Source organism: Scatophagus argus, chromosome 19, assembly GCF_020382885.2.
Source record: "Scatophagus argus isolate fScaArg1 chromosome 19, fScaArg1.pri, whole genome shotgun sequence".
NCBI classification, from domain to species: Eukaryota; Metazoa; Chordata; class Actinopteri; family Scatophagidae; genus Scatophagus; species Scatophagus argus.
In genome coordinates, this window is record NC_058511.1 from 16,236,436 (window position 1) to 16,261,135 (window position 24,700).

A 24,700-nucleotide genomic window follows, 5' to 3' on the forward strand; every position below is an offset into this window, starting at 1 on the left:
TCATAATGAAATAAGATTGCCACTAAGAAAAAAGCAAAAACGCTTTGCTCTGGCAGCAAAATATAAAGGCGTATCATCCCACTGTACAGCGAGAGAAAAAGACGCCTAATCCCTTAAATATGGAATATGTAGAGTGATTCTATAGTGAAAACTATTAATTAGAAGTTCCACCTGTTTTCTAACTTCAATGTTGGGGGCTTTTGGAGTTTCTTTCTTTTGGAAGAAATTACTTTGGCACGGATAAACTGCCTTGCAATCAATGACAAGGAAGTAGTTTCAGTTGAATGGTACTGAAATGAGCCGAACTGAATTGAGTCTTAAAGTGAGAGAGAGAGAGAAGGAGAGAGAGGGAGGGAGAGAGAGAGAGAGAGAGAGAGAGAGAGGGAGGGAGGGAGGGAGAGAGAGAGAGAGAGAGAGAGGGAGGGAGAGAGAGAGAGAGAGAGAGAGAGAGAGAGGGAGGGGGGGAGGGAGAGAGAGGGGGGGAGAGAGAGGGAGAGAGGGAGGGAGGGAGAGAGAGAGAGAGAGAGAGGGAGGGAGAGAGAGACCCTGAGCGGGCATGACCGCTCTTGGAGCTCTGACAGGAAACTTTCCCGTTGTTGCCCCGCTCCTCAGCTGCAGTCAGACCTCACAGCTCCAGCCGCAGTCTACCTTCTGAAATGCACTTGACTGGACTCGGCGGAGTTTCTCAGCCTGTCACCCAGCCATGGCTCCTCATCATCATTCACCGACAGCACGCCACTGAGGATAACAAATAGCAACCCGGAGACTTTTCAAGGCTAAACTTCTTGGAATTAAATGACATTTATTTGCTTTTAACGCACATTGGACGTGAGGATGGAGGCGGCGTTTTACCTGCTTATCTTCATGTTGGCCCGGGTTAGTTGGGGTCTTGGGTATGCGGAGTCCAGTGTCCAGACTGGACAGAGAGCGGCCAGCAGACACAGGTAAGCTCACGTGTAGAACTGTTACCTTACCTGTGGCTCGTTCAGTTTTAGTTGTCTTTGAACGAGAAAAAGAGAAGAATTGCACTTCAAAACTTTCATTGGAAATGAATGTTTAAGTTTTAAAATTGGTGGTGACAGTCCCCTTGAATGCTCCTGTCATTTGGTTCCCAAAGTGAGGTCCGAGGACCCTCAGGAGTTTTTTCGAGGCTTCCAGTGGGTCGCTCTTAACAAGATATGAAATAATGGAGAGATGACACAACTGGGGATTGATTTATTAATTTGTTATTCCAGCTTCATAAATGGGAAGATTGGTTTTCTCGTTTTTTTTAAACATAATATTAAATGGAATATTTTTGAGTTTTAGACAGTTAGTCTGACAGAAAATGGTTTTTGAAGCCTTGTTGGTTTCCGGAAATCTGGTGTTTGAAAACGATTAATGAACTAATAACGGTAATTTTAGTTTTGGCTCTTATGCGTTTCACTATAACTTTAATAACAAGAAGTCCTGTTTAGATACTCTAGATAATTATCCAAGGAGTGACAAGATCAGCAGCAACAAAATTGCTCCCATATGACCCAGAAAGGGACAAAATCTTACCAGTAGCAGTATCATTTCCTCAACGGACATGGTGTCAGTATTGTGAAAATATCATCTGAGTAGCCCTTGCAGAGGTAATACATTTTGTAAAGTTATTGGTGATTACATCTCTTATTCACTTACTGCGGGTGGTGGTGATGGGTGAGCTGGGGCATGAGATGATTCAAGGGGCCTAGAGCTACACGGGGCTTATAAGGATTATAGATATTTACTGTTTCAGGGCTTCGAGTGAATTCTAGCAGCACCCCCAGCCTCAGCCTTGTCAGAGGGGAATTTATCATTCTCAGAAACAGCATCTTCCAGTCAAGTAAAGGTGAATGTGCTCTACAGGGGAGTGACAAGTTGCAGAGATACTGAACTTATATATAACTGGACATCATTAATCCAAAAGACTGATTATGGAACTTGGATCTTGGATCTTGGAATTTGAAATTGATTCAGATTGCCATCTTGCCCTCTTTTATGGGAGAGTAAGGAAATGATCTGAGAGACTGTTGATGAATAGTCACTCATAAATCAGTGATGGCTGTTGGAGTCTTTTCCCATAAAGCTGTTAATGCTGTCAGTGAGCCAACACGTGTATATTTTCATTGTGCTGTTGCAGCCTCATAGTGTGTTATTACCATGTAATTGAGCTTCTGCCTGAAAGCCCCATATGCGTATGACCCCCTCACCTCTGTGGACAGATGTGTGTGTGTGACTTGTTGTGTGCTTGTGAATGAATGAAGGAGGAAGTTTGGGCTGATAATGTGTTTGTGTGTGTGTGTACGCATGTGTATGAATAAAAGGGGTCACAATAGAATGAGTTCATAAATGACAGTCTCTCACATGTGGTATATGTCTGCCTGCACATGTTTATACTTAGCGTGTATCCAAAGCAGACCAGGCTTCTGGGAGTTGAGCTCCTGCAATATGAGACTCTTTCAGGTTTCTCTCCGCTTTGGAGCACAGTGCTGCTGCTTCTGCTTCTGCTTCTGCTGCTGCTGCTGCTGCTGCTGCTGTCTGAGTCATGAGACGTGGATGGGTGACCTCTTTGGGGTATGGTGAAGCTGAACTGTTGGCTAGAGGAAAAAAGATACTGTATCTGACTGAGAGAGGGAGAGATACATGAGGGGAAGACAAGACGGGAAAGCTGGCAAGACAATAAAAGAAGCAGAAGATCTGGAGAGAAGAGAGAGAGAGAACTCAAGCAGGCGTGTCAAGATAGGACGAATGAGTGAGAAATGGCGAGGAGGAGAACAAGGCAAGAGACCTGGGTCTCCGAAATGCCTTCCTCCTGCTAAAACCAGTAGTCTATGAAGGAGTCAGCATGGCTGGCCTGTGACGTACGAACGTATACACACACACACAAACACACACACACAGAGTGATGTATCAGGGCGAAGAATGCGCTGGCCCATGGCAATGCGGTTTGCCCCTCTGACATCTGTTTGAACTCAATTGATCTGTTTTGACAGATGTGTGAAGTATTCCATAAGTGGTAAAGGCTGTTCAATGAACTGAAGACATCCAACAGGAGTCTTACCGGGGTCTCAGGAGGACCCAGAGCCGTCCAACACATCTCCTGCCAAATTGTGAGAGCTGCACGTCATCCCGTCAGCTCCAGACAGGAAAAGGGAAGGACCATTGTGTTTAGGGCTGCATGCAGGTAGACTGCTGATGTGTTTAGGTTCAAGAACAGTTTGAAAAAATGATGTCAGGTCATCCCTCGGGGGAAGCAAGGAGCAGATACAGAGCATTGTTCTCCTATTACCCATACTTATTTTCCCTTCTAGTTTATGCTTTACATTCGCATTGCATGGCAATTGCACAGTCCAACTCTTATTCAGTCACTGGAGTTTTAGATGTTGGGTTGGTATGAATTTTTGTGAGTTGTTATTCTGTTTTTATGGCTTTCTGCTTTGTGGTTTGTAATTGCAAGAACAGGAAGGCCAAGCAGGCTGTTTTGGAAAGCCCTCGGCACTCTCACACATGTTCAGTGTGCTTCCAACTTTGTGGCAATAGTTTGGGAAAGTCCCTTTCATGTTTTTGTGTGACAAGGCAATAGTGCACAAAGCCAGGCCCATATAGAAATGCTTCGCCCCAAAGTTGACAGACCTGCATGGATCACTGACCTCATCCCCATCCAGCACCTGTAGAGCCCAAAGTTGGTGCCAGACTAGCCTTGAGCATACACTATACACCACTGACCTCCATGGATACATGATGGAAGCCATAAGACACTCACTGTTCTCTTCTGGTCTTTTTATTGACTGTTTCTCTGCTTTCACCCAGTATGACCAGAGACAACAATTTTTTTTTTCAACTTTTGTCCATTACATTGAAAATAGTCACATAAGACTATTAGCTTCAGAAGGAGGGCAGATATCATGTTTAGTATTGCCAGTTTTCAGCTTTGGATTTATACATTTTATCCATCAATTCGGGTTTAATTTTAAAATTATATGTTAAAAGAACTTGAACAGAACATTAAACTGATTCTCATTTCAATTTAATGTGTATTTGATTGGGACAGATGTTGATTGATTCTAACGTCAGCTTGATTTTTTTGGCTTTATGGCTTATGAGAACTGAGGTTTTGCCCAGGACCACTAAGAAGTGGTGTCGAAGTGTATGGTTTTGAATGAAATGTCTCAGCAACTATTGGATGAATTGCCATTAAATGGCAATGGCGTCACAGGACGCTATAGCATGGCTGTAAGCTCTTGTTTCTTAGCTTCAGGAGCATTATATATTTTTCTCAATGCGCTTTAAGATGGTGCAAAAGCCTGCTCACTACAAATGTGATCACGCACCAAACTGCACTAGTATGTTGCCAGGCAATTAGACAGTAACAGGATTGTCCTCTTTTTGACCGTGCCTTGGAAAATATCCAAACTTGCTTCATCTGTGTGATTTTCTGCTTTCTGTTAATTAAGCCAGTAAACAAATCTCATTATTTATGGTAATGCAAATGTGGGAAAAGGAGTCCTTTCCACTCACAGCCATTGTAACCTAATCACCATGGTTCCCAGCATGTATTTAATTTGAGAAAGCTTTATTTACCTTGTTTGGATAAACTTAGAGGACGGTTTTAGAGATTTGGATCCCTTCCCAATATTCATCCTGTCTCGTCACATATGAACAACTGAACTATAAACCTCCCCTCAACTTGAAGACTAAATAGAACAACATGACAAGACATTTAACTACTGAACTTACTGCTTTGTACTTCAGAGCAGCTGATAAAGTTTTACCTTCATAAAGAGTCTTTACTATTTTTGGAGAGCAGTAAGGCTTGGGGGAGACTAATGTCTCAAATGCCTCCATAAATGGTTAAAAGTTCAAGTGATCCACAAAAACCCTGCAGGCCTCCAAACGCTGACACATCTGAGCAATAATGCTAAAGCAAACGTCAGTATCATGGACATTCTCTGTTTATCTTCGTGACCGCCAGGCTAAACAATCAGAGAGAGGTTTACACAGTTACCGTGTCACTTGATGTTGGATCGAGTCCAAAGGGAAAATGGTGTGTGTGCGAGTAAAACTGCATTTTAAGACAGCGCAGACAGGCTGGAAGAATGTGCATGTCTGCCTTTATGTGGGTTTTGTCTGTCGTCGTGCGACCACTCAAGCATGAGTGAGTGCACTCGAGTGTGTATGTTGTCGTCTGTGACAGTCTGTGTGCTTTTCAGTGTGTGTACAGCGGTATACCTTTACAAGGACATTGGAGGGGTGCTTGACCTTTGGGTCACAGTTCAAACAGTGAGACACGCCCCCTTCCATCCGCTCATTCAGGTTGCTGTCGAAACCTTTCCTTGAAGCTAAATGAAAGATCTCTCAACAATAGGTGCGCCGAGTGATTTCTTTGTTTAAGTATTAAACCTCAGCTCCTTTTTTTCTTCCTTTCAGTCCACCTTCCTCCCACTTACTCACCATGTCACTTTTGTCACCGACTATTCCAGTTTTACCCCTTTGTGGGGCTCATGCAGAGATGCTTTTGAATAAAATGAGCCTGTTATGTGTGGGTTGAGATGTCAGACCACAACTTCCTGCTTGTCTATGAAGTGTCTGCTGTTTTATAAGGAGGTGAAATTTATTGGGAAATAAAATGATGCTCAGACAGGTGCAAGAGTTCCACTCACGCTGAGTTATGACCCAATAAATAAAAATAAGACACGTACAATGGAAGTTGGGCTGTTTGATGCCTCACAGAGAAGTAATGAAAACGTTTGTATGTATGTGTTTCTAGGTGATTAATTAACATGTCAGTATGGCTGTTTAAGCTTGTTTCCTGTGCTTGTTTGTGTATCCATTTGCCTTAACAATAGTGTAAAATCAAACAGCTCCTGATGTGCTGATCGCACTTTGCCAACATTTTCACTTGATCTTATGACAATGTTTCCATCACATTCAGCTCACGCTTTTCAGTTGTGTCTGTATCCTTTAATCATATGTGCTCATGTTAGCACAGTTTTCTGATTCCTTCCCACTGTTATAGCCGCGGATCGCACGACCATGTGTAAGAGAAAGTGGTCTCTCATGGTGACGAATGCACAGAGCCTTCATAGTTTTCTTTAGCCATAAAGAGCTTTATAGCATTTTTTAGTTCACTGTTTTGGTTTTACAGTCTGCATCTTTACTGTTTTGGTTCACTTTCATTGCTGTCATAATTTTTTTCCCCCCAAACATCCACTACCCTATACACTGTCAGCTCAGGACCAAACAGCAGACAGATGAAGATCGACCAGCTGGTGAACATAGAGGAGCATTTAGCAGCTCCAGAGCTAGGTGTTCTCCTGAGGAATTAGTGGATTACGAAGGAGAGTTAATGTTGGATTTATAATCGCCACGTGGTTACAAACAAGTGCCAATGAATAATTATGTTTCTCCATATCTGTTGGGGGCGTAAATTAGTTTTCTACCAAGTTTATTGTATTAACTTGAAAGGTAGTGAAACGTTAATGTTGGTTTACAGCTGGTTTTTCTGCTCCCCCCAGAAGTGGCAGAAAAAACCTGTAGCTTTAAAGGTACATTTGTTTAAAACTAGCACTTTGTAGCTGCAGGTTTTCACCTACAAAACAAATACAAATTTGCACATTCATATGTACAAGCAATACATTATCACTTACTTTTTTATTTACTTTCTTTAAACTTTTTTTACTGATCGAATTTTGTTGAATGATACACACCAAGAAATGTCAGCACAGGGAGGGAAGAAGGAGGCCTGCAAGTAACAGTTAACTCCATATACACGAAATTATTGGGACAAACTTTATTATTTAATTCTGGTTTGCTATGGGGCTGCTTTTTCAGGGCTTGGGCTCAGCCCCTTACTTCCAGTCAAGGTAAATCTTAATGCTTCAGCACACCAAGACATTTTGGACAATGCTTCCAGCTTTGTGGCAGCAGTTTGGGGGAGGTCCTTTCCTTTTTCAGCATGACTGTGTCCCAGTGCACAAAGCAACGTACATAAAGACATGGCTGGATGAGTTTGGTGTGGAAGAACTTGACTGGCCCACACAGAGCCCTGACCTCAACCCCATCCAACACCTTTGGGATGACCTCGAAGGGTCGGACCTTTTTGATGAACATCAGTGCCTGACCTCAAAAATGCTCTACTGCATGATTGGGCAAAAATTCCCATAGAAACACATCAGAATCCTGTGGAAAGCCTTCTCATAAGAGTGGAAGCTGTTAAAGCTGCAAAGGGGGACCAACTCCATATAGAATGTGATCTCATTAAAGTCCCTGATAGTGTAATGGTAAGGTGTTTCAATACTTTTGTCTATATAGTGTATTTCCATTTCAATGAAATATCAAAAATTCTTAAAAACTGCTCATTACAATATCCCAGAGCCCAAAGTGAAATGTACCAATTGCTTTTTTTTTGCCCAACCAACAATCCAGACATTTTTGCAGACTAAGTGATTCATTTGCCAATCTACATCTGGTTAACTTTCTCTCCTTTGACAGGGAGCACCAAAGCAATTCTATATGTTTTTCTTAATGAACGTATGAAATGGTTCCAAATGGGGGTGAACATTATCCCAAAGTTCCTCTGGATGTACTTGGTACTTTGGAAACTTTGGGAGTTTCAAGTAAAGTCTCTAATGACTGGTCCACTAGCGGGTCATTGAGAAACAACTTAGCTTTAAATTTAAAGAAAGCAATGTAAATTGTTATTTTGCATTTCTGTCTTTATCTGCTGCTGTTTGATAAATACAGTACAAATACATATTGTACTTCTAAACCTTCAATAATACAGTGCAGGAAATGGACTGTTTTTGTCCAGTGTTTTCCTGAGGTGCTGATTTAGTAAAGGAAACAGGGAGATTAGCTGCTGACTATACGCTGACACCCAGTTCACACACACACACATGCACACGCACACACAATTTTCCATTAAACACCATGTTAGGTTGTAAACTATAATCCTCATGTTTAATTTGCATCAGTTTTTATAAAGGTATATTTTATGTGTAAGTGTAGTTGAGTGGAAGGAAAACTAGGCTAACCTCATGCTCTTATTAGTTTTGTGTGTACGTGTGCATCTGCACGTCTTAGTGAGTGCCTCTGTCTGATTGTGTAAGTCTCTTGTGATTGCATGAATGCGTATGCAGTGTGTCTGTCAGTTGGATATGTGCGTGTGTGCGCTTGTAATTCTATTTTACACTTATTTAAAAGATGCCAAGTCGAGTTAGCGGACTTTCATCCGGGCGATTTCTCTGCAGCCATTTGGATTAATGGAACTTTATTGGATTACTGTTTGGAATGCTTAACTTCACGCTGGTTAAGAGAGAGAAAAGACAGAGAGAAGGAAAGGCCAAGGAGTCTGGAGCTGAAATGTTGCCTTGAAGGTGTCAACTATGCAACAGAAAACTTGAAAGCATCCACAAATAAACAAATTCACTGCACTTTCTTTTTTTTTTTTTTAGAGGACATACGCCCAGACGCAAGCACACACACACAGACTCTCTTTCAGAGCAAAACTAACACTTAGTCATCCTCCTAACCAATATAAAGACCCCTCTTATGTATTTCACTGGAGTGAGAAGCTCATGATGGAAAGATGGAAAATGAAGGGAGAGTACGTATGGTAAGAGTGGGTGTTTGGAGGCTGCACAGATGGAGTAAGTTGTGTGTTTGTGTGTGTGTGTATATGTGCGTTTATGCCTCCACATCTGTCTGTTCAACAGTGAAAAAAGAGAGCTGGTTAGGTTTATTTATATGAGACACTGTGCCTGTTCTCCATCAGTGAAGATAGGGTGCGAACGTTGTCAACTTTATGCTTTAACTGCTGCGTCTGCGACCCTGAGAGTAAGTGAGTCAGGATAATAGATTGGCAGAGCTGGCCCACTGAATCACTGGGACGAAAAAACAACAACATACTGTTACTACACGGGGAAGAGACAGAGCTGCTTTGATTTATCGCTGCCGTCTTATTTTACATGTTCCCCATCCCTTCTGTATTGGTCCAACTCCTGATGGAAATGTTAGACAACGTTGAGTCCAACATACACAGTACGATATAACAAACCTCAGAACAAGATAACCCAGCGAACCCTCACACGGCATAATGCAATAAGGATCACTGCGATGAACCCTGAGGATCTGGAATGAGGGGGAGAGACAGTTGTGTTTGAAAGCACTGATGTTGGCTGGGTTCAGATGTATGGTGGCAGAGCTTCACTCAGAGCTCCTCCAAGCTCTGATAGAAACATTAAGTACAATGTAACAAACCACAGAATAGCAAAGTAAAATGTAGTACAGTTTGATGCATAACTAGAGGCGGCTGTGTACATCACTGTGAGGAACCGCAAAGTTTTGGAAAGGGAGTTAGTGAACCCTCTAGATACATGAACACTGGCTGATTTCTGCCAAATGCTTGCTTTGGTGCTGACTCCAGGCTCAGCTCCCTCTGCCTCCAAAATGAAGAATTATTTCAAATCAGCTCAAAGCAACATGATATACTGTGAATATATCAAATAAACAACATGCACAGTGTGAAAAGTATTCATCTGCAATCCATACTCCTGTGTTGGGACAAGAGTACATTATGTTTAAGTTTGCAGAAACACATACATTACTGACCAGAAGGCTATAAGGTTACAGTGTAACGATCACCAGGTATAAAATATAATGTGAATTACACTGAGAGATGTGCAAGGAATCTTTTGTTCTTTGGACCTCACTAAGGCCCTTGAATCTGCTCCTGTTTGTCATATTCATGGACAGGATCTCAAGCTAAATCAACAAATTGTCATTATTATTATTATTACCGGTTCTAGTATCACAACATAGTGCAGTTCAGCATCTGTTTTGTTGTTGTTCCCATACCCCAGCAGGATCTGTCGCTCGACTGCTGTGTGTAGGTATCTTCATTTTTCATTCATTACATTACTTTAAATGGTATTGAAAAGTGTAAACCTAGACTCTATGAGTGTTACTTGGTCATCACTGCCAGTTGACTTTTTGAAAAGTATTATGAGACTGTTAATTTTGCATGTGGTGCTCACGGTATTTGAAAATGGCACTTATGTCCGCAAAAGTGTTCTCATTTCTCTGATAATCCACCAACAACAACTAACGCAAGTTTAATTGTTTACACCATTAGACAGCACTAACACCACAAGAGGAAAGCAAGAAAATATAGGTCAACCAACCCTTTTCCTCTTGATTCTTGAGGATACCCTTTACACTAAATCTGACAGTTAATTATCCTGTTCACTTTCACATGTACAGTAGCAACAGGAACGAAAGGATATAAAGAGCAAGGGAGGATTGATAAACGCCTTCTGTTAGACAAGCTCTGGAATGAAGGGGAGGACTGCAGCTTTGGGGCAACGGGGGAGAGGTGTAGCCACACAGAGGGAAGGGAAAATGAAAGGATGAGAAGGGAGGAGGAGATAGTAAACAGGAATGCACAGCGAGAGAAGCAGGCTGAAGACGGTGAAGTGAAGTGAAAGAGACAGCAAAGGTGACAAAAATAGTGTGATATGAAGAAATTGATCCACACAGGCAGGGAGAGCCTACGAAGGAAAAGCCTGAGGCATGTAGGCTAGGCAGAGTGTCAGACAGAGACAGACAGAGACAGACTGACAGACATGAAGACACAGAAAGGAAAGCTGCTGATTGACTTTCCAGCATGAAGGAACTCCTTGTGCCCTCCAACTTTTATCTGTAAACCCTTTCTGCTCAGTTCTACTCAGATGAATCCGAGAGCGACACTAATAAGCCCTAATAACCGCTGGAGAAATAGCAGTGGATGGGGATTGTGGGTAATATGAAAATGATGATAGAAAGGGACTGAAGGGCATCTTAAATCTCTCTGCAGTTGTTATCAACAGAGATATCTGAGGGTCAAAGGATGTCGGATGGATGAGGACAAACTGAGTCACATGCAGACTGGGGGAGTATGTGGGAGTATGTGTGTTTCTGACATGTTTATGAGGACAGCTTTGTGATGTGGACTGATTTTGAACAGCTTTCACTTTGCATGAGTTGTTTCAGAATGAGTTAGGTTTAAGAATAGGATGAAGGTTAAATCTGCTTTAATTTTAAAGCAGCAATAATCACTATTTTTTAATTAACAAAGGACCTAAAGTGATTAGGAAGATTTGCTTTTAGTGACAACACTATTTCTAGCACAGCAGACAGCTGTTTTGATTTGAAAAGCCCTACAAGCCCACAATGCACTGCCCGCCCGGCATGAACGGGGACAGACAAAGTGAGCGACTAGCTGGTGAGTATAGTGGAACATCCAGCAGCTATGGGCCAGATATTTCCCAAAGGGGCTGGTGGATTGTGAAAAGGTATTTATGGGACCTTATAAGTACTTAAGGGGAGTGAATATTCTACTTATATTTTCCAATTGGTCAGAATCACTTCTTCAAACAAATGCTGATGGTGCTCTGCAGTTCAGAGTCAGTGAGTATGAGTATCCTGCATTAAAGGAGGTTTAACCTTAATCGTTCAAGCATAGGCTTTCCCTTTAAGTCAAATGATTTATTATCATTTTAAAAGGAAAGCTTTACAAAGCTGGTTTTCCAGAGCCATAAACAACTGACTAGTTAGGACTGAACTTGCAAGCTAAAGGCTTATGTTTTCTCAGCTGGCCAACCAACCAGAGATAAACAAAGCAATGAAACACTTTTGTATATTCACCAGGTGTATAGAAACAGGACTAAAATGGGATCCTCTGTGTCCAGTGGATGTAAGCTTAAAGTAGTCATGCATGTCAGAGCTTCTTCACTCTGGACAGAAGCAGGGTAGTGTTTGCTCCCTGCTTCCGGTCTTTGTGGTAAGCCAGGCTAAACAAGTCATCCTGACCCCACTTCTTCTTACTGTTGCTGCTGTTGTTGTTGCCATCACTACACCATAGGGTAGTACTGTTGTGGGAAACATAACTGAAACTTTGTATTAGTTTTTTAATCTTCTGGTCTCACTTTTAAAAGGAAAGCAAATAAGCTTATACCCCAGAACAGGTAAGTATTCCTCTAACCCAGTGGCCAGTTCCATATAAACTCTTTCATTTCCTGTCAAATATCTAAAATATTTGAAGATTAGCATGGAATTATACACATCTGAAAGTTGAGAAATTTAATTCTCCCTGTCATTTAGTTTGTGGAATGAATGTAGTAAATAGTTTTTCACATGGATATGCTGTATAAAGCCTACACGAATATGTGTGTGTGTGTGTGTGTGTCTTTGTGTGGGTTGCTTGGACTGGAGTAGGGCAAGGATACAATGGCAGCCATTGTTGCAATCATGCACTTATCCTGAACTGATCTGACATTTCTCTTGAATGTTGAACAAAATAATAATCAGTCAGGGGTTTGAGATATTTATCTAGAGACTCACAATGAAGCCTCATAGTATACAAGTGACCAGATTTTTTATTATTATTTTTCCAAAATCTTTCCTCTGTATGCCTAGAGACAAAGAGCAGCAGCAGAGTGTATACTGCTTGTGTCAGCGCCTGACTAAACTTACTTTCAGTAAATTGCCGGTCATCACACAGTTATTCATTTATCATTTCCTTTTTCTTGCTTGTTTGTGCATGATTACATGGAACAGGAACTGGTGTGCCTATGTGGTGACACGAACTGTTAGCTGTGTAATGGAGGATGGGGTGGAGACGTACATCAAACCAGACTATCAGCGCTGCACCTGGGGCCAGTGTCCGAGAGTTGCGTGAGTATTTGTTGCTCTCTACTTATTGTATTTCATATCTCTCTCATACCTCTGCTTCTTCTTCTTCTCTGTTTTTGGAATCAAACTGATCCGTATTCAGTATTGCTCCTCCAGCTTCCTGTCTTCAGTTGCACCGAAGTCTGTAACCTCTATCCATCCGTAGTCTCCCCCTGTTTCCTGTCTGTGAATACTGAATTCATTCAGTTCTTTTCATTTTCTGTCTGTTTTCTCTCAGGAGAGTCTGGTCAGGAAGGTGTCTGGACTTGTGTGTAGCCAGAACATCACCACAGATATAATTACATCTCAGTATTTGGCTGATTAATACCAATAACGATGTGCTGGTCTCAAACTTACATATTTTACTGTGGCGGGGATCCAGTAAGTCTGACACTAAGCCTGTTGCAGACCTGGGGATATCCAATATCACAAATATTGCAGCAAATTTACTATACATGCGATTTATTGAATTTTTTTTTTTCCAAATGAAGATGTTATGCATCTGAGACAACATTAATCAAGCACTCCTGATGTTTTTGCTCTTTTGAAGTTTTTACCATGTTGTTTGACCTTGGCCTGGCTGCTTGATCCCCACGCTTGCCAGGGGCCTCGCCCTAAACCTGGGCTATGCTAAGAATGAAGCCGTGGTTCCAGGTACCACAGCCTGGTCTGCTGTCCTGTGAAAACAATCTCTTCTCCTTAGTCTGTCTTTTTACTTTTTATGACACTCCTCTTTTCTTACTCTGTTTCTAACTCGACCAGCTCTTCCTCTTGCCGTCCCTCAAAGCCCTGTTTTTGTTTTTCCTCTGAGAGTATGTTGGATTCCTTTTTCTCACGCTCTCAGAGCAGGGAGCTGGAAGATGGAGTCTTTGCTATGGCACAGAAAAGGCTCTGCGATACCTACAGTGATGCTTGTGGGTTGGCATAAAGGAGAGCAACTTGCTGAACTTTTACAGTCAGGGCTTCTTAATGAGTAATATTGCCATAAATCTTTATTGAGACTTCCAGCCAATTCTGGTCTATTTATTGTATCATTACTGTAAGAGGGAGTGTCTTTGGTTGTAGAGCTAAATGATATATTAATGATATAACTACAGAGGAGCTATCCAAATGAAACATTCATGTTCTTTTTTTTTTTCAAAAGAATAGTCTGTGAGCATAAATTTAAGATTTATTACTGGCTTGATTTCTTTTGGAAAATGGGACAAGAATAACTAACAACAAAGCATTCTGCATCTATCATCAGTAGACGACTTGCAGCTATTTCCAGTTATCCTCTCAGTGTATATTCATATCTACAGTGCACAGCTCTGGTATTCAACACAGGGTTCTGGGACCATTATGAGTATGGCTTGACTTGGTTATCAGGATGACACAAATTTTAAATCTCAATGTGGTGATCTGGCACAGATCACAAATCAGCTTTGCTCATGTCCCAGGTTTGAAGTCTTAAAGGTCCCATATGTAGGATTTAGTGTATAATGACTTGAATGTAAGAATTGTTTTTTGAGTTTGCCATGTTGCACCACCATGTTTTGATAGTAGCCCAGAACTGAGGCAAGGGGTGTTCAGTTGGTTGCAATATGCAGCTCCACCACTAAGGGGCACTACATCCTACAAACTGGACCTTTACGACCCACATCATCAGTACTGTACATTAGTACTTACTAAGAGTCTACAGCTATGATATGTTGTGAGGCTGTACTTAATATAGGCAAATTAACATCAACATCAGCTACAAGCAGAGTTTAGGTCATACATGAACATTTTCTATCAAAATTTGAACAGCTAGTATTTAGCCTTGAGCTTCAGCATGCTAACATGCTCAAAATGACAATGCTAACTTGCTGGTGTTTAGCTATCTACCATGTTCACCACCTTGGTGTGCAAGTATGCTTACACTAGCTAATAAGCACTAAACACAAACTACAGCTGAAGATGATGCAAAATGTCAAGTGTTTTGCAAGAATTTGTTTATAAATCAAATGATGTATTGGACAATGTTATAATTTCGACCCCAGTATTAGTCAGGGGATCACTACATAGCAATCGAATCTAAGAGCTGTTACCATCATGGCTAAAATATCGTAATCACTTATGACTTGATTCTAAATGTAGCCAGTTACCAATACCAGTTTAAATCTTAGTCATGAATTCATGTGATTGGTGTCAAGTCAAGTCTGTAGTGTATGAAATCAGGTCTTGTCAAGTCAGAATGAAAGTCCAGATATCTGACATATCTGCTTCATCCTCAGATACCGGACATACAGGAGGCCGAGGTATAAGGTAGCTTATAAGATGGTGACAGAAATGGAGTGGAGGTGTTGCCATGGCTACTCTGGGGAAGACTGCCACGATGGACCCAGGGTAACCACTGAGACTCAGGTCAATGGAGGGCGACCACGTGTCACACAGACGGGCTACAACACAGGTGGTGAACAGAGAGGAGAAGGTAGAGGTGGAGAAATGGCTGCAGGATGTCCAACTTACAGCTACTGAAAATGTTTTTTTTTTTTGTTAATTAATTTTGTTAAATAGTATCAAATCTGCAAACTCCTGTTAAAGATGTGCATATGTAATGTTGTCATTCTATACCTTATTAACTCGTGCATATAATGTTTTATGCATATAATGCATCAGTCAGGAACAGACTGTTTTGAAACAGTGAATTAAACTCCACGTTTCCTTCTTTTTTTCTTTGTCTCCAGGTGACTCTGAGAAGATCAAACAGCTGGAAGAAACGATCCGTGGACTGACCAGAGACCTCCACAATATGCAGACCACCATTCACGGCATGAACCAGAGGCTGTACGTGAATATTGTTTTCATTACATCCTGTACATGTTTTATTTCATTAAGTGCATTCACCTGCTGACCAAAATCCTGTTTACATTCAGGAAATTGAGATCTCCCAGTTTTGTTGTACTGACATAGCCCAATGCACTGGGTAATGTGTATCACACTGTACATCATCTCATGTTTATTGTAGTTTATTTCAACAAGTCAGTTTATTGAGAGAGAGGATACGTTTGTTTATTAACACACAGTATACACACTGATTTGGGAAAATAGTTTGTCCTCGACTTAATAGGATGCTACATATATAAACTGAATTTTGCGTTTGATTTAAACTGTGCACAAGCAGCTAAATCAGCTAAATTTGAATCTTTAGGCAGTTAAGCAACGTGATAATAATTATTTAGTCCTTCACTTTGATGTAATAGATAATTTAACATTTGTCACACTTCACCACAAATGTGCCATCTGTGTAGGCCTGGTCTGAATGGGGCCCTTGTCCCTGCTGATTCAGCCCAACCACACATGAAGGAGACCATCAACAACATTCAGACAAAGCTGGACCATCTCTACAACAGGACACAGGTAAATACCATATGTTTCTTTTTGCAGTTTTTTATGTTTAGTATTTGAATGCAAGGGTAGACCATTTTACTTTTATGTGGACATTTGCTTGCTCAGGTCCATGACCAGACCCTTCTCACCATCAACAACCACCTCGTGAACGGAGGGGGCAATGAACTGGATGGAGTGGCCAGGGGAGGAGAAACTGGGGGAAACCAGCTCAACTCTCTGAAGGAGGAGATACTGACAGAGCTGGAGAGGAGGGTATCTCTGTCTTGCTCTGCCTGCCAGGTGAAGCGCAATATGTAAAAATCAACATGTGCCAGCCTCAGACACAAACATTACTCTCACATTGTTATAGACAATTTTGGATGTCACCCCGTGTGATCCAATAATTTTAATTCTTCTCTAAGTAATTTCTGCTGAAGCAGTAAAAAAATATTTGCCACATGCATTCAGTAATAGATCAAAATAGAATTTTCATGGAATACACACATCATTAACACTAACTGAAAATTAAGCAACACTGCAAAGAAAGGTTAGAAAAACAAGTGGATGGTTTGGATTTAGTATAAAACAAGTACGGTATTATTTGTTCAAATTGAGTTTTATTTGCCTTGTGTTCAAGTACAGTCAGGGCTCCAGGACACGGACACATAAAACGACTACCACTATAACCGTCACCATCTGTTACTTACAGTTATTTTTCACCTTTATTAATTCTGTTGGTGTTTTTGCTTTGAAAACTGCACATTCGTGCAGTCAAGCATTTGTGAGATCAGGCACAAGAAACAAAAAAGCCTGGCTCACATCTCTGTTACAGTTCATCTCAAAGCTGTTGGATGGGGTTGAGATCAGGTTTCTGTGTGGGCCAGTCAAGTTCTTCCACACCAAACCCATCCAGCCGTGTCTTTATGGACTTTGCTTTGTGCACTGGGGCACAGTAATGCTGGAATACAAAAGGGCCTTCCCCAAACTGCTGCCACAGAGTTGGAAGCATTGCATTGCCCAAAATGTCGTAATGAAATATTGAGATTTCCCTTTACTGGAAGTAAGGGGCCAAGCACAAGCCACTGAAAAACAACCCCATCCCAGTACTTTTGTCTATGTAGTATAGTCCAAGTAAGAAATGAGGAGAGGATATATAAACCCTTTCCAGATCTTCATGCCATATCGGAACCACACTAACACCACTCTCCTCAAATGTTGTACAAAATACTTTAGCATACTGAAAAAGTATTATAGAAAAGCATCAAAGGAAAACCTGTGGATCAAGTTCTGTTTTCACAAACATATTTATATTTACTTCATTTTATTGGCTTTAATTCCACTGTAGCTTTATTGTAGCCTCAGTATGCACAAATAAAATAAAAATAAATCTCTTAGAGATTTGACAAGGAACAAATCTAAAAACAACAGTGAAGAAGGAAAAAGCCTTGCAGTTCAGATTAAAATAGCCTCTGATTTAGAACTGCCCAATAGCTGGTACATACTGGAGGTGCACACCATGTTACACGTGGCACTTTGGAATTGCAACATACAGATTACATTCAAGTTAAACAGTTTGAAATGCAGAAACATTGGTAAGAAACCTGACAAAACAAAATGGAGTACATACAAAAGCTATACAACTAGAAAAGATAATCACACTCCATATGATCCATGTCTATTTTAGGCTGGTGTGGAGGATCTGAGGCGCCAACAGCAACAGGACAGGGAGCGAATCCAAGCCCTGGAGAAGCTGATTGGCTCCATGGACCAGCACCTGAGACAGAGCTTGGACATCTCCCGCACTGAGACTGAACGATTCCAGACCTGTTGCAACACAGTCACTGAGCTGGAGAAGAGGTTGTCTGATGTAGAAGTCCGTGTAACCTCCACCGCTAACAAGTGTGACACTGTTAAAGGGCGACTAGACAAGGAGCTAGCTGGGACAGGTGGAGGAAAGGGAAGAGTGACAGAGGACAGGTTGAATGGCAAATTGAGAGAACTGGAGAAGAGGGTGAATAACACAGTGAGAAAGGTGGAGCAGAGGTGTACTAACACTGGGAACAACATGAAGGACACCGTCCAGAGAGATGTCACACAGCTGCGCAATATGGTCCTGAGTCGGCTGGATGACCACAGCTTCAAGATTGGCAAGATAGAGTTGGACGTGGCTGTTCTTGGAGATACGGTCACTGACCACAGCCGACGTTTAAGTCAGGTGGAGAACATCACAACCTTCCTCGACCGAAGGTTAACATCTATCACAAAACTGTGCAATGAGACCTGTGGGCCTAATGGAAAAGGCCCTAAGACTGATGAGACTGTGAAAACATTAGAGTGGAGAGTTGTGTCCAACCAAGAGGAGATCCAGAAGTTTGATACCAGGTTAAAAGATTTGTCTGTGTCAGGGGACTCGCTATTTGACAGAGTGATCAACCTGACGAAGAGTGTCAAAAAGATAATAGATGTGACAGGGGAGAACGGCGAGCATTTTAACCGGGTTGTCACAGAAGTTGAAACATTGGGTCGTGATTTTGAAGACTGTTCTATTTGCAGCAGTGTAGAGGAAGACTTACGCTCGCTCACAAACTCCACCATGAGTGGCCTCAGCAAATGCCAGGCAGAACTGACAGATCTGCGGAGAAAGGTTGACTCGGGAGAATCAGTCTGCTCTCAGGTGTGCTCCAACCTTCAGGAGGAGGTCGGACAACTCAGAGAGGAAGTGGAGGAGTGTACTGGGCAGTGTAAAACCAACATGGATGACCTAAAGAAACGCCTGGATGGTCATAGTATCCACAGTGGAAGATTAGGAGGGGATCTGAAGTCCATCCAAGGAGAGCTGGCTGGGGTCATGATCACATTTAGTTCCATCAACAATACGCTGAAGAACTTGGGGAGGACTGTACAGACACATGGGACCACGCTGGTTGATCTGTCCAACAGCAAGGACAACATCATCTCTGTGGTAAGACGATGTGATGACAGTGAATATAATATGACTGTATAACACTTTGTGTTTTATATTTGGTACTTAAACTTAGCAGGTATAAACTCAGTACAACTAACAAAATTCTAATAACTATCTCAGAACATTATCTCTGTTTTCTTAAAGTCAGTACCAAACTGCATTGTTCTTAACAGGAAATGTCCAAGAAGGCATTGAAGGCATTACGGACTTGTTTATTTTAATAATAACAATCATTTAATTCTGACGTAAAAACAACAGAATCAGACTTTTGGCTGTAGAATAGAGTCTGATATGCTGGCTGTCCCTCTAGTAAAAGCCCCTAAACTCCTGGACAAAATATTGAAGACACGACCTCAGGATCCTCAGTGGTAGCTACTCCCCTGCTGAGGACGTGAAACTATTCAGTATTTCACAATAATAACACCAACAGTCCAGAGCCATTTTAGCAGCTCTGTGTTCTGAGCTAAATGCTCCAGACTGAGCTACTAAACACAATGCATGGCTGAGTGACTGACTGATGGCAATGTCATAAGTTTTGCGCTTATTTGGTAATAAATCTAAGGGTCTAACAAACTGAAATAATGATCTGATGGTGGTGCTAAAAGTGTAAACTTAACAGATCACCAAAGCTTTTACAGATCGTCTTGTAGATGATATGAATATCTGTGCCAAATTTCACAGGAATCCATCCAATAATTGTTCCTGTTCCTGTTCCTGAATATCTGTAGCAAATTTCTTGACGATCCATTCAGTAGTTGTTGCTATGTAGAGTGAACCAAAGTGGTGGATCAGCTGACTACAGTCCACAGAGCCATGCTGCCAGTGTGGATAAAAACTCAAAAAGTGAAGAAATAATCATTACTTGTCAGACATAATATGACTTCTTCCCCCTTGGTGTTGACCCCTCAGACATAATATGACTTCTTCCCCCTTGGTGTTGACCCCTCAGCAGTAATGGATGAAGTACTTCCTTTCCCTAAATAAAAATACTACAACCACGCTGTGGAAATACTCTATCAGAAGGTCTGGTTGCATTGAAAATGATACTTAAATGAAAGTATCTAAGTATAATCAAAGGAACATATGTAAAGTATTAAAAGTACTCATGCAATATTTCTATATATAATGGAGTTGATTAAAAAATGGCACGAGAAGAAAATGCTCAAGTAAAGTACCTCAAATTTGTACTTCAGCACAATACTTGAGTAATTGTACTTAGTTACATTGCACCACTGCCTGTGGTTTATCTTGTGACCTTTTTGGGTGTCTCAAACCTCAGGTGAGGAAGCACTATGCAACACTGCGTAGAACATGCCCCTCAGAACTCAACAGAAAAGACTGAGCTTCTGTTATGATAATGATGATGTTTGTCCTAATCGTTTATATGTTGTTTTATTAATGTGTCCAGATTGAAATGAAACTTTTCTTTATGGACTTTTAAAACAATATCATCTCCATCAAACCTGCCTCATGCTTATCTTGGCAATTGTGTTTTCACATAATATTTTTATAGTTAAGTCTTCTTGTCAGACATGGCTTCAATAATATGCTTACATTTTTGTGTGTATAAGACATCATAGAAAAATAAATTGGAGCAAAGGTGGAAAAAAATGTAAATATAAAAATATATATACAGTTGTAAAGAATTTTGTCAATAGAAACTCAGCCAAAATACACAAGTTAACATGTATCTACATTCTCTACAAGGTGGACAACTTGCAGAAGGAGCTGACAGAGCACACTGACGATTCAAGGATTCAATTCGGCAGTCTGGGCAAGGAGATCCAAATCATAAGGAGCAACTATGTGACCGAAGTGGGGGAGTGCCGGCGGTCCAGCGATGGCCTGAACCGAAGACTATCCAAGCTGGAGGAAGTGTGTGGCCGCTTCAACTCTTTTTCAGACAACCTGGAGAGGATCAAGGAGGGCTTGAACCGACATGTGTCTGGACTGTGGAGCTGCGTTAATGGACTCAACGTCACAGTAACGTCTCAACGAGATGTTCTTGACAATATCCAGAACGTCCAGCTGGAGAACATCCACTCCAACATACACACACTCAACTCCTCACTGGTGGACTTGGTCAAAGAGTTCCATGGTTTCAAAAAGCAGGATTTCATGGGTGAGTCGCAGAGGACGGAGTGCATGGGATTTGACTTTTGGACAAGAGATATCACTCAGTGGAAGGGAGTCAAGGTCAGGGTGAGGGAAAAATAGACCAAGGACAGAATCCAGACTGCACTCACATAAAAAGCCTATAAAGTCTGCAATCTGTCTAAAAGAGTATTTTTAGTAAACATCAGGGTGAAAGACGCATCCTGAGTCACACCAGGTTAAATGTCAAGGCTTTCTTGGCTTACTGTGCATGTTTTCAGAATTCTTTTAAGAGAAACTATAAATGGTAAAGACGACTTTCAGGAAGGTGTTTCACTAAATATTCTTCTCCTCCAGGTCCACATGGTCCCCAGGGGCCCCCTGGAGAGAGAGGCGAGCGTGGTCCTCAGGGTCCTGTAGGACCCCCAGGCCAGGTAGGACTTCCAGGCAGAGAGGGCAAGGTTGGACCAGCTGGACCCCCAGGTAAAGAAAACAAACCTATTAATAATAATATTAACTGATTTACAAACTATGTCTTAGATCTTTCATATTTTTCGTCACAGTCACTGTAGAGATGAGAGTAAAAAATAAACAGCAAGAATGACATTGGATGACTAACTCACTGTTTCTATCTTTCATCTTCTCAGGTCTCAGGGGTGAACAGGGTATGTGTTGTTCTTGGTAAAACAGCAAACCACAGCACTCTTTACTCTTTGATCTTACTTAGTGCTGATTTCTGTCTCTCCTCCACGATCAGGTCTTGCAGGGTCTGATGCCCACGTGCCTCGTCTCTCTTTCTCTGCTGCACTGACTCGCCCGATGAGAAGTGCAGGAACCATAGTGTTCAATGAGGTCTTTGCCAATGAAGATAATGTCTATGATCCCAAAACAGGTGAGCTCTAGATTGGCTTGAATTTAAACAGATGGCAGCTAAGATCTGTATTGTCTTGTTCACCTCTCCTAGTTTAAGATTGCTTCAATGAAGCGTTGGAAACCCCTGAGTGTTCCTGAGTCCCTGTAATATCCTTTATAGAATCATGTATTTGACGTAGTGTTGAACCATCCCCGTGAATGACAGAATGCCTTTTTCATTACCAGTCTTGACACTGTCGCCTGTCACCAGTGGTCTTGTTTATGTGCGGACTGTTCCAAGTTGTCCCATGACACTTTCCAATTAGGGCAGGTCTAGACCAAACTCTTTCTTTTAATTTTTGCTACAGAGAGACCCAACAGTCTCCATTGTTATTCCCACATCTGATTGATCAACGGTATCTTCATCTTGAAAAAACAGCCAATAATGTGCACAACACTCATTTGTTTTGAGCCAGGCTGTTTCAGTTATATGGGCACCACAGTCCCATTTCCATTCAGCTTTGTTGTCTTGTAGTGGCAGCAGAAATCTAAAAAAAAATGGGTCTCTCAAACCAAATCTTTGTGCATGGAATTCCCTGAACCTTTAAAGTAGTGTAGTTTCCATGCACTGACTTTTTAATATGGTCTGTAGGTATTATTTAATTGACCTACAAAGTTCATGAAAGTTACTTATCAAACAAGAATCCAAGCAAACTTTGGTCCATCGTGAAATAAGGAGCTATTGTGACACATTAAATACACTGTATACACTGAGTCTTCCTTGTTACCTGCTCCCATCCTCCAGGTTATTTCACAGCCCCAGTGAGTGGGAATTACTTCTTCAGCGGCATCCTTACGGGCCATAAGAACATGAAGATCGAGGCCGTGTTGTCCAAGTCCAACACAGGTGTGGCCCGGGTGGATTCAGCTGGGTATCAGCCTGAAGGCCTGGAGAAGCCCATGTCAGAGGCCAAACACATCCCTGGAGCTCTGGCTGTCTTCAACATCATTCTGCCCATGGAGGCAGGAGACACAGTCTGCATTGATCTCGTCACTGGCCAACTGGCCTATTCCTCTGAACCCTTGACCATCTTCAGTGGGATGCTGCTGTATGAGACCATCTGATTGGATGTAGTCTCATTAGTCTGTCTGGGTGAAACTTTCAGAATGAAAGCATGTAATTTGTCTGCTGGACTCTAAGAGACAGAGCCACTGGCTGAACAGTCAGAGAAACTGAAATAACTGGACTGGATTTATTCAGCAAGGAGAAAAATATTTTATATTTTACTTTATGTACTAAAACAGAAGGAACAGAAATCCTTTTGAACCACAGTCATATTTTGTGTGTTTCACAGCTTTAAAGAAAACAATTTGAGCAAAGAGCCAGTATGTTCTTTATTCTATGATGTTGTCCTCAGAAAAAAAAAAAAAGCCACTGCAGGGTCAACTTATAATTCCACATGCTATGCTATAAACTTGAATTCTTAAATGATTACACTAGCGTTCAGGTCCCACTTGTGTTCATGAAAGGAAATTCTGTAAGATGGTAATGTAATGTAATTCACCCACAGCAAATCAAATGTTTAGAGTTTATTAGTTGCTTTTTTCATGCTCACAGTTTAAATTTGACCACAAGCAAATTCCCAGAAACATGACGCTGACCACCAATTGTCTTGGATGTAGGTAGTGTATGTAGTGATGTAGGCTGGGGGAACACAATCCAAACCACTATTCTTTACAAGGAAATGGAGTCACTGACAGTTCGGTCAAGAAACCACAGGATTTTATAAATCATACAACAGCAAAACAATGAGACCATTTTTGGGCATTAGCTATGCCCAAAAACATGAAGGGAGGTGGAGGAGGACCTAGGGGAAGAAAGGGGATTATTTTTTTTTCTTTGTCCTAAAAAAAGGTCATCTAAACTTGGTGGAGGATTAAGTATTTAAAGTTAAGATGCTGTTACTATCAGAATATCTCACGATGGAGTTTTTTGGGTAGCGCTAAGAATAAAAAACAATGAAGATACGCATACCCTTGTCTCTATTCCACCTCTTTCATGAATACACACACTTCCTGCCCTTAGAAGTGTAATTAAAATGTCTTCAGAAGAACATATGTCCATGATATCAAGTTTGTAGATATTCCCAAATGGATATAAAAAGAATCATTGTACATTTTGTGCCACATGTTATTTACATTATATTTACATTATGGAAGTAATACATGAATTAATATCAGCATATCAGGGTTTGCTCACAATGCATATATTTTCACTTTTTTTCCCTCAGTGTTCAGTGTAGGAATGTAATTTTATATGTTTCTATGCATTATGTTACCTTGGAAGAATGTAAATATTTTGGAGCAGTTTTGCCCTTGTAAGATTTTTATGAGTTACCACTTCACCTTGCCAGGTACTGTATATGTTTTGTATGTTTTACCACATGTGTGCCTGAAATACAGATACAAATTTCGCACAGCTGGATTGTGTTACTTTATTAAACGAGTATGTGCCAGTTTTACACACTCTTTAGCCTGCTTGGGACTTGACTTATTAAATTTGGCACTTTTTTGGCTTTCACAAATATACACAGCTGGGCTGACTTTTGTTTTTGGCTCCTGCTTAAACCTCTCATATGTCTTATTCTTGACTTCAGTAGGTTCATTTTAGCTTCAAGGAAACAGCTGAAAAGTCACTTCTTGTGCTGTACTTCAGTGACATCT

General features: G+C 41.2%; 1 protein-coding gene across 2 annotated transcripts; it reads left to right on the forward strand.

Annotated features, from left to right (window-relative positions):
- Positions 1-550: 550 nt before the first annotated feature.
- On the forward strand, positions 551-24,458 carry emilin1a (elastin microfibril interfacer 1a). 2 transcript variants are annotated; one of them, XM_046372684.1, is made up of 12 exons: positions 551-944; positions 12,601-12,717; positions 14,970-15,145; positions 15,423-15,522; positions 15,987-16,095; positions 16,192-16,365; positions 17,750-19,027; positions 20,738-21,152; positions 21,482-21,607; positions 21,772-21,789; positions 21,882-22,016; positions 22,782-24,458. In XM_046372684.1, exons 1-12 carry the CDS (start codon positions 835-837, stop codon positions 23,099-23,101), a joined length of 3,078 nt encoding a protein of 1,025 aa, XP_046228640.1. In that variant the 5' UTR covers positions 551-834; the 3' UTR covers positions 23,102-24,458. The 2 variants fall into 2 exon arrangements, with proteins under 2 accessions (XP_046228640.1, XP_046228639.1); XM_046372683.1 differs by having other exon boundaries at positions 552-944; positions 14,970-15,166.
- The last annotated feature ends 242 nt before the right edge of the window (positions 24,459-24,700 follow it).

What these genes read in the sequence shown, in the direction of transcription:
- emilin1a (XM_046372683.1), top strand. Translation starts at nt 835, where the DNA reads ATGGAGGCGGCGTTTTACCTGCTTATCTTCATGTTGGCCCGGGTTAGT. An exon ending in TGTCTTGCTCTGCCTGCCAG is followed by an intron (nt 16,366 to 17,749) that starts GTGAAGCGCAAT and finishes TGTCTATTTTAG; the next exon opens with GCTGGTGTGGAGGATCTGAG. An exon ending in AGGACAACATCATCTCTGTG is followed by an intron (nt 19,028 to 20,737) that starts GTAAGACGATGT and finishes ATTCTCTACAAG; the next exon opens with GTGGACAACTTGCAGAAGGA.